Here is an 18,706-nt window from a genome sequence, read left to right as displayed (position 1 = left end):
GGAGCCACACCCTGCAGCCGTTGAATGTGAATGCGTATGGCACAAAACCAGATACCGAGAATTACACCCAGCGTACAGTACAAGGGAAGTGGTACTGTGCAGTGTTCATAAATAGAGTAGGAGCAGATACTGAGATTTACACTTAGCGTACAGAACAAATACTGAGAATTACACCTGGGATACAGGACAAGAGAAGTAGTACTGTGCAGAGTCCATACATACAGAATAAGAACAGATACGGAGAATTACACCCAGCATACAGGACAAGAGAAGTGATACTGTGCAGTGTTCATAAATACAGAGCAAGAGCAGATACTGGGATTTACACACAGCATACAGAACAAATACTGAGAATTACACTCAACATACAGGATAGAAGTGGTACTGTGCAGAGTCCATACATACAGAATAAGAACAGATACCGAGAATTACACCCGGCATACAGGACAAGAGAAGTGGCACTGTGCAGAGTTCATACATGCGGAATAAGAACAGATACTGAGAATTACACCAGGCATACAGGGTAAGAGAAAAGGCACTGTGCACAGTCCATACACACAGAATAAGAACCGAACCGAGAATTTCACCCGACATACAGGGCAAGAGAAGTATTACGGTGCAGTGTTCATAAATACAGAGTAAGAGCAGATACTGAGAATTGCACCCGAAATACAGGACAAGAGAAGTGGCGCTGTGCAGAGTCTATACATGTGGAATAAGAACAGATATTGAGAATTACACCCAGCATACAGAACAAGAGAAGTAGTACTGTGCAGAGTCCATACATACAGAATAAGAACAGATACTGAGAATTACACCCAGCCTACAGGACAAGAGAAGTGGTACTGTGTAGTGTTCATAAATACAGAATAAGAGCAGATACGGAGAATTACACCCGGTATACAGGACAAGAAAAGTGCTACTGTGCAGAGTCCAAACATGGGGAATAAGAAAAAATACAGAAAGTTACAGCCGGCATACAGGGCAAGAGAAGTGGTACTGTGTAGTGTTTATAAATACAGAGTAAGAGCAGATACTGAGATTTACACCCAATGTACGGAAAAAATACTGAGAATTACACTCGACATATGGGATAGAAGTGGTACTGTGCAGATTCCATACATACAGAATAAGAACAGATACCGAGAATTACACCCAACATACAGGACAAGAGAAGTGGTACTGTGCAGAATTCATACATACAGAATAAGTATAGATACAGAGAATTACACCCGGCATACAGGACAGGAGAAGTGGTACTGTGCAGAGTCCATACTTGTAGAACATATAAGGACTGTACCCCCCCGGACATGGCTGACCCTGTGTTGCATTTGTGAATGATCTTTATTGGTGAATACAGACCACCACCACCACACAATGAGGTGGATTTACTAAAGACTCAGCACTGCAAATTCAGTTGTTCCAGATCCGAGGGGAAGGTCTGCTGATTTCTATCATCCAATCACGTTCCAGCAAAAATGCTGTTTTTTTTTTTCCTCGCACATGATTGTCTATTCTTTGCACAGTGAAGCTTTACCTCATTTACTAAACTCTGGAGCAACTGCACTTGCGGAGTGCACAGTCTATTTGCCTTTAGTAAATCCACCCCAATGCGTTTCTCTGTGCAATCTGCACAGAGCTCAGAGACGATGCGTTTGTGCAATGCGAATGACTCCATCAGATAGCTTTCCTGCCCCATGGGTAGATTTTACGCCCCCTTTTTTTTTGTTGTTGGTTGAACCGTGCCGGGCGGTGATCGGACCAGGGCGATGGTACCTGCCTGGTGTCCTTGTGGGGGAAGTGTAAAGCTGGCCTGTAAGGCTGTAAATTGTAGCGCTTCTTGTTGGTGGGCTCTTGTGAGTCTCCAGAAAGGGGGGATGGGGGGTGGAGAGGGCTGCCTTTTGTCATCTCCTGGTTTCCATGCCAATGGCTGAGGCTTTCTCCCCAGGCCTCTCCATGAAGGACCTGTGCTTTCAGCCTGTGCCCCGGGACACGATGTGAAGGTGAGTCCTGCTGTGCGGGGGGGATAATCTGGATGTGTCGGGTAGGATATCACCTGTAGAGACGTCCTCCGAGGCATGGACACTCAGAGATGTTTAGTACATAGACGCCCTCGGACTTTTGCAACAAACACCATGCCGTCATCTCTTCGTACTTCTGTGAATCGCAGAACTGTGGTCTGATCTCTTACATTTGGGGCAAAATCATCAGCATAGGGTTGCAAAACGCGCCCTTTGTTTTTATAAACAATCAAAGTACACAAAGTGTGCATTTAGGAGGATAGATTGCAAGCTCCTTGGCTGACTTTTTCTGAACAATGAAAGTAAGTGTGTTCATGGGAGGCTAGATTGCAAGCTCCTCTGGTGCAAAGAACTGCTTTGATTTGGTTAAATATCTTTTTTTTAAATGCTCTACAGTAATTAATGATATGCAACAGGAATTAGATTGCAAGCTCCTCTGGTGCAAAGAACTGCTTTGATTCGGTAAAAATCTTTTTTTTTTTATGCGATACAGTAATTGATATGCAACGGGCATTAGATTGCAAGCTCCTCTGGTGCAAAGAACTGCTTTGATTCGGTTAAGTATCTTTTTTTTTAAATGCTCTACAGCAATTAATGATATGCAAGGGGCATTAGATTGCAAGCTCATCTGGTGCAAAGAACTGCTTTGATGTGGTTAAATATCTTTTTTTTTTTTTTTTATTCTCCACGGTAATTAATGATATGCAAGGGGCATTAGATTGCAAGCTCCTTTGGTGCAATGAACTGCTTTAACTGGTTAAATATATATTTTTTAAATGCTCCAAATTAGGGATTCGCCGATAAAAAAAAATTTTTACAATGAGTACGAGTACCGATACTTTTTTTCTTTTTTTTTTTTTTTAGTACTCGCCGATTACTGATACCTACCGCAGCGGTTTTGTTTTAACTTCAGCTGTGAGCGATGGTACAAAGCATTGAAAAGTTATTTACAAATCAAATGAAATAGGTTTTTTTTTAATTTTGCGATTTTTCAATGTGAAACGTGTAAATATATGTTAATATATATGTGTAAAAATATTCACTAACAAAGCAAAACAAAAAAAAAAGTTTTTATCGTTTATAAAATAGATGTGAACAAAAGAAAAAAAAAAGGAGGAAAATAATTAAATGGAGGAGAAGAGGGAGTTAAATAAAGCTGATTAGAGTAAATTAAGGGCTATTAAGGGGTTAAACAGAGGAACATTTATTTATTTGATCTGCAGATGAAGAAACAGAAAGATACAAAAAAAAAACAATGTTTCTTTTCATTTTAGTGTTTCAGGGCTGAGCAATGTTGTTAATAAACATTGCTGGCTGCTTTTTTTTTTTGACAGCTCCAATTACTGGACTTCTTTAACACTGGGGAGATCCACTGACAGCTTAAAGAGGAAGTAAACCCTGATGGGTTTACTTCCTCTTTTTTTCCCTGCAAAGGTAAAGCATAATGGACTACTATGCATCGCATAGTAGCTCATTATGTGTCACTTACCTGACACAGGAGCCAGCGAAGTCGCCGCTGTCCCCTGTAGTCCGCCGCATCCATGTTGCTTGTGGCGTCTCGCAGCTCCGACGAATCACAGCGGCGCAACCGCGATGACGTCACTCCCGCGCATGCGCACGGGAGTCGCGCCTCGCAGCTCCGCCGCTGTCATACGGCGAAGCCGCGATTACGTCACTCCCGCGCATGCGCACGGGAGTCGACAAATTAGGCAAATCCATTCTTGGATTTGCCGCATTTAGTGCGCCTGCGCGCCGCTGTCTACGGCGCATGCGCCGTAGACAGCGGTGCCCATTTTCGGGCAAATATGTCCTAAACCATATAGGTTTAGGAGATATTGCTTGGACCTACAGGTAAGCCTTAATCTAGGCTTACCTATAGGTCCAAGTTGTTTGGAAGGGTTTACTTCCTCTTTAAAGAACAGAGCCTGAAAGTATGGGTTTCAGGTATCGGTGCATTTGCATGCGTACTGATACTTGTGCAAATACTCGGTATCGGCACCGATACCGATACTAGTATCGGTGCAACCCTACTCCAAATAGGTCAGATCTATCGTAAGGAATGATATGACTGAAAAAGGAGCATTTGATTGCAAGCTCCTCTGGCGCATGGGTAGATGTGTTTGGCTAATGGACTTTTTTTAATCCTCCAACTATGTTAGATCTAGCATAGTAATGAATACTAGAGACTTCAAACTGGACATTAGATTGCAAGCTCCTCTGGTGCGATGAATCTGCTTCGATTGGTTAAATGTATTTGTTAAATGCTCCAAATAGGTTGTATCTATGATATTTGTTTGTGGGATGGATAATAGATTGCAAGCTCCTCTGCTGCATGGGTAGATGTGTCTGGTTAATTGTCTTTTTTTTAAATCCTGCAAACATGTCAGATCTCTAGTAACTGTGAAAGTGACATTGGATTGCAAGCTCCTCTGGTGCATGGGCAGAGTTGTCTGGTTTGTCTTTTTTTAAGCCTTTTACACGTCAGACCTGTAGTAATGAATACTGGTGACTGTGAAAGGGGCATTTGATTGTAAGCTCCTCTGGTACATGAACTAATATGAGTGCCTTTTTTAAACCCTCCATATACATTATCTCACAAAAGTGAGTACACCCCTCACATTTTTGTAAATATTCTCTTTTCATGTGACAACACTGAAGAAATGACACTTGTCTACAATGTAAAGTAGTGAGTGTACAGCTTGTATAACAGTGTACATTTGCTGCCCCCTCAAAATAACTCAACACACAGCCATTAATGTCTAAACCGCTGGAAACAAAAGTGTGTACACCCCTAAGAAGAGGTAAAGCACAACCATTGTGTCACGCTGCAAAGCAGGAAGCGGTGCCTGACTATGTAATGAGCACGTATGGATGCTCCTTAAAACACATAAAATGAAAGACTAGGTTTAGAAATATCTCCTTTTTTTTTTTTTTCAACTATTCGCTGGTATTGATACAGTTTATCTCGCCCTGATCTATTTTACAAGTTTATATAAAAAGCAATAAAACGAATTGACGTTCTCTATAATGGTAATATTGTGTGACGGGAGGGGAATATTTGATTAAAGCTCCTCTGACGCAAAGGCTGATGTAACTGGCCCAGTGCTTTTGTAATGAGCTGCATAATAGGCCAGATGAATAATAGCATTGTGTCTGTCCATAGTGGAGACATCAGAGTGTGAACTGTTCTGCGGATGGGAGCAATGTGACTGCATCAATGTTCTCTGTACAATACCACTCTGTGACTAAGGGCTAGTTTACACTTGCTTCAAAACAAGGCTTTGGACACGCTTTGTTAAAGCTCCCGGAACACCAGTCAGCCCCTGTCACTAAATAAAATGGTTAGCTTACCATCCTGTTTATACCTTGCTTTTCTCTGTAGCTTCGATGAGGCTTTGGTGGAGCTTTAATGAGGCTTTGATGAGCCTTTGGTGGAGCTTCAAAGAGCCTTTGGTGGGGCTTCAATGAGGCTTCAAGCGAGCTTTGCCTTAGACTTCTATGGAGGCTTTGAAGCACCACTAAAGCTACATAGGGTATAATTTTTGAAGCCAAAGCAAAAGCAAGGTGTAAACCGGACTGTAAGGTAACCATTTTATTTGGCAGGAGCTTTTACTAGCGTTCAGAGAGCTTTAACAAAAATTGTCCGAAACCTTGTTTTGAAGCAAGTGTAAACTAGCCGTTAATGTATGTTGAAGCCGAAGCAAGTGGGCCCTTAGGCTTATCTATGAAATTTCTTTATGACCTACTGCAGGCTTTCTCAACTTTCTATCCAGTGGAACTCTTTAAATAATTGTCTGGCCTCCAGGAACCCCTACCTAAACATATTGATAGGGGATCAGTGGGGAAGAAAATGTCCCTTACATTTGTAGTCAGTGGGACAAATGCTTCCATTACAGTGGTGGACAGAATGCCACCCTTACTGGCAGCTAAAAAGATGGTGCCATCCTGGTTCTGCCAAGTGGTAATGGCTATGAAATTATGCTGGCACCATCAGCTTGGGGGGGGGGGGTCGGGTCATCTGCTCACAGGTTAAAGGAACCCCTAGCAACCTCTGGAGGAACCCTGGTTGAGAATGGCTGATCAAGAGGATCATTGGTGCCATGCCACTGGTTCTGTCAAGTGACATTGGCACTAGAACTATGCAAGCAGTATCAGATGGGGTGGTAAATTGGTCATGGCTCAAGTAACCCCTAGCAACTTCTGGAATAACCCAAGGGTTCCATGGAGCCCTGGTTAAGATTGGCTGATCAAAAATATAATTGGTACAATGCCACTGGTTCTGCAAAGTGATGTTGGCTCTGGAACTTTGCGGGCACTATCTGATGGGTAGTCAATTAGTAACTGCTCAAAGCACATCTGAAGGAATCCTGTTTGTGAATGCCTGATTAAAAAGATCATAGGTCCCATGACACTGGTTGTGACAAGTGCTGTAGGCCCCCTATGCAGGCACCATCAGATGGAAGGGTTTGTTAGTCACAACGCAAGGAACTCTGTACAACCTCTGGAGGAACCCAACGATTCCATGGAATCCTGGGTGAGAATGACTAATCAAAAAGATCATTGGTGCCATGTTGCTGGTTCTGCCAAGTGACATTGGCACCAAAACTATGCAGGCACAATCAGATGGGGCTATCAACATGGCTTAAGGAACTCCTAGCAACTTTTGGAAGAACCCAAGGATTCCATGGAACCCTGGTTAAGAATGGCTAATCAAAAATATAATTGGCGCCTCGCCACTGGTTCTGCCAAGTTGTGTTGACACTGAAACCTTGTGGGCACCATCTGATGGGTGGTCATTTAGTCAAAACTCAAGGAACTCATAGTAACCTCTGAGGGACCCCTGAAGGAAACCTGTTTGATAATGGCTGATCATAAGACCATAGGTGTCATGTTGCTGATTCTGCCAAGTAGTGTTGGCTCCAGAGTTATACAGGCACTATCAGATGGGATGCTCAATTGGTCATGGCTCAAGGAACCCCTAACAACTGTTGGAAGAACCCAAAGGTTCCATAGATCCCAGGTTAAGGACAGCTAATCAAAAATATCATTGGTGCAGTGCCGCTGGTTGTGCCAAGTGGCTTTGGCCCGGGAGCTATGTAGGCATCATCAGATGGGGAGCTCAGTTAGTCACAGCTCAAGGAACTCCTTCCAACCCCTGGAGGAACCTTGGAATTCCGTGGAACCCTTGTTGCAAATGGCTGCCCTACAGATAGCCTAACTGTGGCTATTATTCTCTACTGAACGAAAAGCATATTGTTTTTTGGGTCCTCCTTGCCTGTAACAAATAGATGTACGATATCTGATGCAGTTATCTTTTACCTCTCTTTCTGTAATTTTCATTCTTAAACCCTGTCTCCTTGTCCTCTCTCTGATTCCTTTCTTTCCAGAGTCCCCCAAACTGATCCTGTTAGGTAAGTGCCTTCAGATTGTATAACCCCCTGGACTTGGTGTTATTCCCTGTACTACCAGCCTCTTGTTTTTATCCCACAGTTCTGTTATGGCTCTGCGTGTGTTTTTATTACGACAAATGGAATTGTGTGTAGTTTTATAACACATTTATAACACATTAGTTGTCCCTGTGGTGTCATAATCAGAGCGCGTGTAATAAGTGGGCAGAACCGCCAACGTCCCGCTGTAGAGGAGCTGCTAGTTTTACACGTGATTAAGACTTGTAGTTCCTCAAAGGTGGCTTTGCATTGGCAAGTCCTAATTAGCGAGAACCATTCACTTTCTTGCCAAGTATCCAGTGCTTTATGAGCTGTGTGTTCTGGCAAAGCCCAGTCTTCTCACACCCAAGATGAGAAGGTTGTAAGATCTTATCAGCCATGTGAAACCAAAAGTTGGCCTTATGTAGCTTCTATAGTAGCAATGACACTGGAAGGGAAACCAAATGCAATCAGCCGTTGGTGAGTGGAGTGTAGGAATGTCACATGTCCACAGAGAACCACTAACCTGGCTGTTAGTAGGCATATGTCCCGCTCCTCCGAAATCTGGCTTCATTGGTTCATTTGCATACAAGTGTATGGGTCTGCAAGATGTGCCGATAATATGGGTTGGGTTTTGCTAGAGTGCACTAGGCACTGTGTACTCAATAAAAGGGAACCTGTGCTGGAGAAGTATAGAGGCCAAACTCTTCTAAGAAAAATGGCAGTTACCTGACTCTCATGCTGATCCAGTGGTTTTGGTAGTTTGACCCACAGACACTGAAAAAAAAAAAACACGTGTCGGGAGTTCTGACTTCACTTTGACGTTCCCGGGCTGCATATTTGGTCAGTGACTCAGAGGTATTCAAACCAAAGACAGCCGGGCACTTTTTTAGAAGGAGGTGCAGTTTTAGCATCCATATTTCCCTCCAAGTTTTTTCCGTAAGTTAGCAAAAACTTTATTGACTGTTCTTTAAATCTGTAACAATCTTGACTTAATACATTTTTGTGGTTACATCAGATTTGGATTGTGGTGTTTAACAAGCCTGCAATATTTTACTCATATTTGTCTGTGTGTCAGTCCTGTGACTGTGTTTATTATATAGATGTTTTCATTTTCATATCTACCTGTTGCCGAGCCATCATGACTTCCACCCCTGAAATAAGCCATCAAGGTTTCCGTTCCTGTTGCTGAGCTATCATGGCTTTCACCCCTGTTACTGAGCCATCGGGGCTTCCACCCCTGTGGCCGAGCCATCGGGGCTTCCACCCCTGTTGCAGAGCCACCGTGGCTTGCGCCCCTGATGCCGAGCCATCACGGCTTGTGCCCCTGTTGCAGAGCCATCGCGGCTTGCGCCCCTGTTGCGGAGCCATCGCAGGTTGCGCCCCCGTTGCGGAGCCATCGCGGCTTGCTCCCCCGTTGACGAGCCATCGCGGCTTGCTCCCCCGTTGATGAGCTATCGCGGCTTGCTCCCCCGTTGACGAGCCATCGCGGCTTGCTCCCTCGTTGCCGAGCCATCGCGGCTTGCTCCCTCGTTGCCGAGCCATCGCGGCTTGCTCCCTCGTTGCCGAGCCATCGCGGCTTGCTCCCTCGTTGCCGAGCCATCGCGGCTTGCTCCCTCGTTGCCGAGCCATCGCGGCTTGCTCCCCCGTTGCCGAGCCATCGCGGCTTGCTCCCCCGTTGCCGAGCCATCGCGGCTTGCTCCCCCGTTGCCGAGCCATCGCGGCTTGCTCCCCCGTTGCCGAGCCATCGCGGCTTGCTCCCCCGTTGCCGAGCCATCGCGGCTTGCTCCCCCGTTGCCGAGCCATCGCGGCTTGCTCCCCCGTTGCCATACCACCGCTCGGTTCTGTGAATATTGTCCTGTTTTAACAGATAACATTTATGGTGTGAAGCCGCATGCTTTTGTCACTTACCCATTAGTGTGTGGAGTGTAGGCATGTCATATGTCTATTGAGAGCCGCTAACCTGATCTTCCTGCAGGGATGACAGGAATAATCATGCTTATGGGGACAAACCCATCCTGAAGAAGTTCCAGTAAGTATCTGTATAAACCGCGGCCATGCCCGTGTATTTACCCGCTTTAATTCATAAACTGCTTCCTTTTTTCTAGTTGTATATATGGCCCAACAGTATTTTCTGTTGTTACCGAGTGATTTGAATATGACCGGACCAAAAAACTGGCTGACTGATTTCATTGGGGTCTGTAGATTCAAAACCAAAAGGGGAACAGGAGGGGAGGAAAAATTTTCCCGGCGTTCAAGGGCCGAACACCCCCCCCCCCCCCCCCACTGGTTATATGCAAGTTAATGGCCATAAAATGGGTATGGGGTTGCGGGTACTACCTTGGGGGACATGTATCAATGTAAAACTTTTTTTATTTTTTTTCAAAGATACTTTTTAAAAGAGCAGTGATTTAAAGGATGGTTAAAGTCAAACAATAAAAATGAAAAATTCCTTTAAATATAGTGCATGGGGGTCCCCTTAGTCTGCCTGAAAAGTGGCACATCTGTACTGTGTATAGAACCCGCTGAAGCAAAACTGACATTTGTAAAGAAAAAAAATGACATTTAAATGGACTTCATGGCTGCAAGCTCTTGCTGGTAGCCCAGCAATACAAAAAATAAATAAATGGCGAGGGGTCCCCCCCCTCTCTATACATGGTTGGGGGAAGCCTACTGACAGCTTTTGACTCACCCGACACTATCAGAAGATATAGGCACCACTCAAAACTTTTGGGGACATTCTAATTCTCGTTCTAATTAATTACAAATTCATTTAAAGAAAACAATTCAACGCATTTCGAGGATCTGAACCCTCTTCATCAGGGCTAAGTGGCAGAATCAGTGGGTTGGACTCTTCTCTGCCTTGGAGGGCACACTGAGATTCACGCTCATGTCTCTGTAAGGTATTGTAAGGGATCTTCCCGGGGTAGGGTGTGTTTGGACACAGTTCACAGCAGACTTGGAATTTGATAAAGCAGATCTTGGCGTTTATTCGTGGTACAAACAGTCCAGCAAACAAAATATACAGCAACACCGTGCTTTCTAAGTACAACAAAAATAAAAGTCCTAGCCCGGCTGGGCGCTTACTAACAGGTTCTGCTCACCTATCTGACACTTACAAACACAGCGTCTTTCGCCTGGATATCGCAGGGTGAGTTTTAGCTCCAGCAGTGGCTGTGCTTGCAGCTTCCTTCAACACACAGATTGTTCATTCCCTGGCTGAGAAGCAATCACCTGCAGACCCTGCAGAGCCTTTAGCTTCCCAGGCTAATTAGGATCCAAGCTCACCTGATCCCAAACCCAGAACTGGATCGGGGGATGTGGAATGACAGGTCCCTCTACCAAACCTACCTGCCATTCCATATAAACCCAGGCCCGGCAAAATTAAATAACAACTCAGCAGCATATCGCTGCTGAGAAACTGATCCATCCTGGATTTACCATCTCACACTGTGTAGCAACCTAGGTGAGATGTACACCCCCTCGATCACTTCTCCAGTGACATGTCTACATATCCCCCCCCTCTTTTTCAGACCGGAGGGCTGAGCCTTTTGTCCCCACAGACAACTTACCCTTGACAATGCGTCAGCATTTGCCTGTAATTTCCCTGGCCTGTGTTCCACAGTGAAATTAAAGTTTTGTAGGGAGAGAAACCATCTAGTCACTCTTGCATTTCTCTCCTTGTTTAACTTCATCCATGTTAGGGGGGCATGGTCTGTCACCAACTTGAATTTCCTGCCTAGCAAGTAATACTTTAAAGATTCTAGGGCCCACTTCACTGCCAAACATTCTCGCTCCACAATGGCATAATTTTTCTCGGCCGGGGTTAGTTTTCTACTCAAGTACGTCACCGGATGCTCCTCACCATTCACTACTTGTGAGAGTACTGCACCTAAGCCTGTGTTAGAGGCATCTGTCTGGACCAGAAATTCTCGCCTGAAATCGGGGGTGACTAACACAGGTGGTTGGCACAAGGCAGACTTAAGGCTTTGGAAAGCCTCCTCGGCCTCTGGGGTCCACGTGACCATTGCTGTCTTTCCGCCCTTTGTCAAGTCAGTTAGCGGAGCAGCAACTGAGGCAAAGTTCGGCACAAATCTACGGTAATAACCCGTAATACCCAGGAAAGCTCTAACCTGTTTCCTTGTCAGGGGTCTAGGCCAATTCTGTATTGCCTCAATTTTATTTAGCTGTGGCCTAACCAATCCTCTTCCAACAATGTAGCCCAGATATTTGGCCTCTTCTAGGGCTAGAGCACACTTCTCGGCATTTATGGTCAACCCTGCATCACTTATGGCATCCAACACGGCCTGTACCTTACAGAGGTGACTTTCCCAATCAGGGCTAAAAATGACCACATCATCGAGGTAGGCGGCTGAGTAATCACGATGTGGTCGCAGAATCAAGTCCATCAACCTCTGGAAAGTTGCAGGCGCTCCATGTAACCCGAACGGCATCACTACATACTGGAATAGCCCATCAGGGGTGGAGAAAGCAGTTTTCTCTTTAGCCTCGTCAGAAAGTGGAATCTGCCAATAGCCCTTTGTGAGATCGAGGGTGGTTATGTACCTGGCGTTACCCAACTTCTCAATCAACTCATCTACCCTGGGCATAGGATACGCATCGAACTTGGAGATCTCATTCAACTTTCTGAAATCGTTACAGAACCTCCAAGTTCCATTGGGCTTTGGGATTAGCACAATTGGGCTGGACCATTCACTCTGTGACACCTCAATTACCCCCAGAGCAAGCATACGTTTTACCTCGGCAGATACGGCTTCCCTACGTGCCTCGGGTATCCTATAGGGCTTAAGGTTTACTCTGCTTCTAGGCTCAGTTTCAATGTGATGATGGATGAGGTGTGTACGCCCTGGGAGGTCAGAGAACTTGTTTTTGTTTTTCTGTAAAAATTCCTGAGCCTCCTGTTTCTGTGACACTGATAGAGTATCACCTACCTTGACTGGAGGGATTGGTTGTGACAAATTATTAACAGTATTTGTCGCCCCCAAGGATTCCCTGTCTTTCCAGGGCTTGATCAAGTTTATGTGATAAACTTGGAAAGGCTTCCTTCTACCTGGTTGGTGCACCTTGTAGTTCACCTCACTGATCTTTTCAACAATTTCATAAGGACCTTGCCACTTCGCCAAGAATTTACTCTCAACAGTGGGGACTAGTATAAGGACCCTATCGCCTGGGTTGAATGTCCTGATTCTTGCGGACTGGTTGTAAATTCTACTTTGGGCCTCTTGAGCTCTCTGGAGGTGTTCCCTTACCAGGGGCATTACAGTGGCTATACGGTCCTGCATTTGTGCTACATGCTCAATAACACTCTTGTATGGGGTGGACTCATTCTCCCATGTCTCTTTTGCAATGTCTAGTAGACCCCTAGGGTGATGACCATAGACCAACTCGAATGGTGAGAACCCTGTGGACGCTTGGGGCACCTCCCTAATAGCAAACATGAGGTAGGGTAATAAATGATCCCAGTCACGACCATCTTTTGCCACCACTTTCTTCAACATATGTTTCAAAGTTTTATTAAATCTCTCCACCAATCCGTCCGTCTGGGGGTGGTACACAGAGGTACGGATGTGTGAGATTTTAAATAGTCTGCATAATTCCTTCATTACTTTCGACATAAATGGCGTACCTTGGTCAGTTAGGATTTCTTTGGGGATCCCAGTCCTAGAGAACATATAAAACAACTCACGTGCAATTGTTTTAGATGCAGTGTTTCTTAAGGGTACAGCCTCAGGATAGCGGGTCGCATAATCCAGGACTACCAAAATATACTGGTGTCCTCTAGCTGACTTTACAATGGGACCCACTAAATCCATGGCAATACGCTCAAAAGGCACCTCTATAATAGGGAGCGAAACCAAAGGACTGCGAAAATGTGACACTGGGGCACTAACCTGACATGTGGGGCACGACTCACAGTATTTTTTAATGTCATCATATATGGCCGGCCAAAAAAACCTCTGGAGAACCCTCTCTCGCGTTTTGTCAGTCCCCAAGTGTCCCCCAAGAACATGGTTATGTGCCATGTCAAGCACCTGACGCCGGTACGGCTTAGGTACCAGAAGCTGTTCCACAATCTCATCCTTAACCTTAGTAACCCTATAGAAAAGATCATTAGTCACCGAAAAATGTGGAAATCTTTTTTCAGCATCTGGTTCCTGAGGTACCCCATTCATTACAGCAACCTGCTCTCTCGCATTTTTGAGAGTGGGGTCCTGTAATTGTGCAGCCCCAAAATTATCTCTAGACACCTCTAAGTCTAGTATATTTTGCTCAGTGGGAGGAGCCTCCTCCTCCCCAGCCAGGACCTGTAAAGGAAAACAATCATTTTCATCCTGTACACTTTTATCATTCACAGTGGACAAGGCAACCCCCTTAGAGGTATCCTCACTCCTTTTGGGGATTTTTCTTTTTTCCCAGAGAGCCCAGAATAATGGAAAATCTCGCCCCAATATTACATTATGCATGAGGTTTTTAACCACACCCACTTCATATTGTACGGTGCCTTGTTCAGTCCCGACTTTAGCCAGCACTATAGGGTACATTTTTGTATCACCATGTATGCACACAACACTCATATGCTTTTTAGACTCTAAGTCCCCAGTCACCAGGCTAGCATGCACCAAGGTTACAAGGCTTCCTGAGTCCATTAACGCTTTAACAGGAAAGTCATTGATTGTAATATCGCAGATTTGCGGTTCAGTCTCTAGTCCAGGAACTGCAGCACAAGATGGTTCCGCAAATAGCGACTGACGCCGGCTAGCGTCACATTCCATGGGTTCAGAGGTAAGAGGGCAATGGGCCGACACGTGTCCCGCCTCATGGCATCTCCAACACTGGATAGGGCCTGGTCTCTTTGGCAAGGAGTCCTTTTCAGAGCCCCTTAGCCACCCGGGACCATCACCAGTCTTTTGTCCCTGAGACACCACTTGAGCCCTTTTCCCCCCATCAGCACCCCTCCACACTCCCCCAATAGATGGAAGTCTCTTACCAGCTGACGGCACAGATCTGGCGCTCCGGGGAGGTGAAGATGCTGCAGGAACATCACGGAGGTAGTCCTCAGTCGCCTGGAACCTCTCCACAAGGTTGACAAGTTCGTTTGCATTCTTAGGATCACCTTGTCCCACCCAGCGTTGCAAGTCAGTAGGAAGGGCTCGGAGGTAGCGATCCATCACGACCTTCTCTAGGATTTGTGCAGGAGTAGAAGTGTCTGGCTCCAACCACTTTCTTGCCAAATGGATTAGGTCATACATCTGGGACCTCGCTGATTTGTCCAGACTGTAGCTCCAGTTGCGTACCCTCCGGGCACGGACTGCAGTAGTAACTCCTAGTCGGGCAAGCATCTCCTCTTTTAGCCGAGTATAGTCCTTAACCTCTTGCTCACTGAGGTCATAGTAGGCCTTTTGAGGTTCACCTGTTAAATAGGGCGCAATTACCTCTGCCCACTCAGCGGCTGGTAACTTCTCTCGCTCAGCCACGCGCTCAAATACTGTTAGATAGGCCTCAACATCGTCCTCAGCAGTCATCTTTTGCAGCGCTTTCTGCACAGTCCTTCTCCCAGAAAAAATCTCTGGAGCGGCTCCCATCACCACAGGCGCCTCTCGATTTGCTATCAGGTGCTCAATAAGTTGTTGTTGTGCAGCCATGGACTGTTCATGTCGTCTATTGGCCTCTATCTGAGCCTGCTGTTGTGCAGCGATCATCTGCTGTTGTTCAGCCATGGACTGTTCATGTCGTCTATTGACCTCTGTCTGAGCCTGCTGTTGTGCAGCCATGGACTGTTCATGTCGTCTATTGGCCTCTGTTTGAGCCTGCTGTTGTTGCAAACTCACTTGCATAAACTGCTTCAGCATCTCCTCCATGTTGCTGGACTGTTTTTGGAGTGTAGTTGCAGCTTTCACCCAGGACATCAGCAGCTGTAGCCAAGTCTGTCCACACCGTTGCCCCTAGCAACCGCGTTGCCCGCTACCTCCACCAATTGTAAGGGATCTTCCCGGGGTAGGGTGTGTTTGGACACAGTTCACAGCAGACTTGGAATTTGATAAAGCAGATCTTGGCGTTTATTCGTGGTACAAACAGTCCAGCAAACAAAATATACAGCAACACCGTGCTTTCTAAGTACAACAAAAATAAAAGTCCTAGCCCGGCTGGGCGCTTACTAACAGGTTCTGCTCACCTATCTGACACTTACAAACACAGCGTCTTTCGCCTGGATATCGCAGGGTGAGTTTTAGCTCCAGCAGTGGCTGTGCTTGCAGCTTCCTTCAACACACAGATTGTTCATTCCCTGGCTGAGAAGCAATCACCTGCAGACCCTACAGAGCCTTTAGCTTCCCAGGCTAATTAGGATCCAAGCTCACCTGATCCCAAACCCAGAACTGGATCGGGGGATGTGGAATGACAGGTCCCTCTACCAAACCTACCTGCCATTCCATATAAACCCAGGCCCGGCAAAATTAAATAACAACTCAGCAGCATATCGCTGCTGAGAAACTGATCCATCCTGGATTTACCATCTCACACTGTGTAGCAACCTAGGTGAGATGTACACCCCCTCGATCACTTCTCCAGTGACATGTCTACAGTATCCATTTTAGTTTTGTTATCCAGCACTCCCGTTTTAGGTCTTGTACTTCATTTCACACTAATGCTCATTGTCACTGCCCCACGTGGCCCTGATGAAGTAGGCACAGATGTTTAAAATGTTTTCTTTTATTAAAACGATTCATAATTAAAGCTAAACTCCGGGTATTTTATTGTATATAGTTACATTGGTCCAGCTTGGATCAATGCAAGTATGCATATGCCAAACAAATTATCACCATGCTGTTTGTAATATGATTATCTCCTATGATCGTAAGCGCCATCTAGTGGCTTTAATTCGCAATTTTTATTTTCATTGAGGTATTTTAGAAAGATACTGCATTTTGGCCACTGGATGGAGCTGATGATCATAGAGCATAATCATATCACAAACAATACAGTGGTCATTGTTTGGGCCTATGTGAATGCCGAAGATATCTGTATAGACCCCCAAAGTGTAATCAGATATAGGGCAAATATTAGAACCTCTGTTGGGTTTTTACTGGACCTGTGGCAGAGGTTTACACAGCTGAATGTCCTACTTGTTAGGTACTTTGTTTTCTGTGTTAACATGGGGAATTTTACAAATATATTTGTGATGCTCACTTTTTTTTCCGGTAATTTACATTTTTCTTTTAGGCATTTTCAGTCCTTTAAATTTTACTGGGTTATTTTCAATGATTCCAGATATTTTTTATTTTTTTTGCAATCCTACCAGGTTAAATAACCGATGTGTATTTTCACTTTAGAAACCGTTTCCTGGAGAATCTGGCGGCCACCGAGCTGGAGAAAATGTCCGCCTTGTCCAAAGGAAGGCAGGAGATGTTGGCGGAAGCCGTGCGAAATGGCAGCAACGAGGAAGAAGAAGAGGAGTCGGCAGGCGAACAGCCGGAGGACGGCAGTGAGCAGAATGAAGGTATGGCTGTGGATGCTCACATACTCGCCTTATACCATGTAAAGGGAAACTATGCAGCTGTGAAGACACTTGGAAATATCTCCGGTGCCCCCTCCCCCCACCTCTTGCCACATGCGTTACTGCACACCCCAGAGGCTTGAATCCTGCTCGTCTTGCGAGACAACACTCGCAAATCGAGTCGAGATTTAAAAAAATAAATAAATACAGCTCATATTGCGAAACACTCGTAAAACCACGGCTGCTGGAACCCAGGGACACATACATGCTGTCGTTAAATGCCAGTCTTATCAATAAGTACTGGCGGTTTTCGACAGCATTCGTCCCTTGGTATTGAGTCCACTGCAGAACGTTTTTTCGGTCCTTGAATGCCCCCTATAATCACACCTTTAGCACATGGTTCTCTGGCCACAGATAGACACCTGTGACCCTTTAGTGATTTGACCAATATTTCAAGAGACCCAGAAGGCTTGTACCTCTAGTTGGACAGCATACCCTGAAGAAGCCTGATATGGGTGAAACATGTTGGGAATTCTATCCTATTATGCTGTATCCATAAAATCTTGTTGATTTGTACTTGCCAATTGTAGTTACTATTTTTCAAATTAATTTGCTCTATGTAGTAGGAATGGTGCACCATTGTTGTTACTGGGAGGAATAGCACCCCATCTTTGGTGTCGGTGGAAGCAATAGTGCCCCATCATTGGTGTTAGTGGGAAGAATAGTGCTCCATCATTGGTATCAGTGGGAGAAATAATGCCTCCTCATTGGTGTCAGTGGGAGGAATAGTGTCCCATCATTGGTGTCAGTGGGAGGAATAGTGCCCCATCATTGGTGTCAGTGGGAGGAATAGTGCTCCATCATTGGTATCAGTGGAAGGAATAGTGCCCCATCATTGGTGTCAGTGGAAGGAATAGTGCCCATCATTGGTATCAGTGGAAGGAATAGTGCCCCATCATTGGTGTCGGTGGGAGCAATAGTGTCCCATCATTGGTGTCAGCGGGAGGAATGGTGCCCCATCACTGGTGTCAGTGGGAGGAATAGTGTTCCATCATTGGTGTCAGTGGGAGGAATAGTGCCCCATCATTGTTGTCAGTGGAAGGAATAGTGCCCATCATTGGTATCCGTGGAAGGAATAGTGCCCCATCATTGGTGTCGGTGGGAGCAATAGTGTCCCATCATTGGTGTCAGCGGGAGGAATAGTGCTCCATCATTGTTGTCAGTGGAAGGAATAGTGCCCATCATTGGTATCAGTGGAAGGAATAGTGCTCCATCATTGGTGTCGGTGGGAGCAATAGTGTCCCATCATTGGTGTCAGCGGGAAGAATGGTGCCCCATCACTGGTGTCAGTGGGAGGAATAGTGTTCTATCATTGGTATCAGTGGGAGGAATAGTGTCCCATCATTGGTGTCAGTGGGAGGAATAAATCCCCATCATTGGTTTCGGTGGGAGCAATAGTGCCCCATCATTGGTGTCGGTGGGAGCAATAGTGCCCCATCATTGGTGTCGGTGGGAGCAATAGTGCCCCATCATTGGTGTCGGTGGGAGCAATAGTGCCCCATCATTGGTGTCGGTGGGAGCAATAGTGCCCCATCATTGGTGTCGGTGGGAGCAATATTGTCCCATCATTGGTGTCGGTGGGAGCAATATTGTCCCATCATTGGTGTCAGTGGGAGGAACAGTTCCCCATCATTTGTGTCAATGGGAGGAATAGTGTCCCATCATTGGTGTCAGTGGGAGGAATG

The 18,706-nt window shown here is 45.6% G+C and overlaps 1 protein-coding gene across 1 annotated transcript in view; it reads left to right on the top strand.

The window, feature by feature from the left end:
• FHOD1 (formin homology 2 domain containing 1) overlaps positions 1–18,706 on the top strand; it is a 188,680-nt gene that overhangs the window by 146,095 nt on the left and 23,879 nt on the right. The window contains 3 exon segments of the mRNA XM_077451885.1: positions 7,409–7,432; positions 9,426–9,479; positions 16,798–16,964. Coding sequence (XP_077308011.1) covers positions 7,409–7,432; positions 9,426–9,479; positions 16,798–16,964 — 245 coding nt within the window.

The sequence above is a fragment of the Lithobates pipiens genome, unplaced genomic scaffold (genome assembly GCF_037356315.1).
Source record: "Lithobates pipiens isolate NorthernLeopardFrog02 unplaced genomic scaffold, aLitPip1_a1.2 Scaffold_10, whole genome shotgun sequence".
Classification (NCBI taxonomy): domain Eukaryota; kingdom Metazoa; phylum Chordata; class Amphibia; order Anura; family Ranidae; genus Lithobates; species Lithobates pipiens.
Note: the sequence above shows the minus strand (reverse complement) of the source record. Positions and strands in the feature narration are given on the sequence as shown.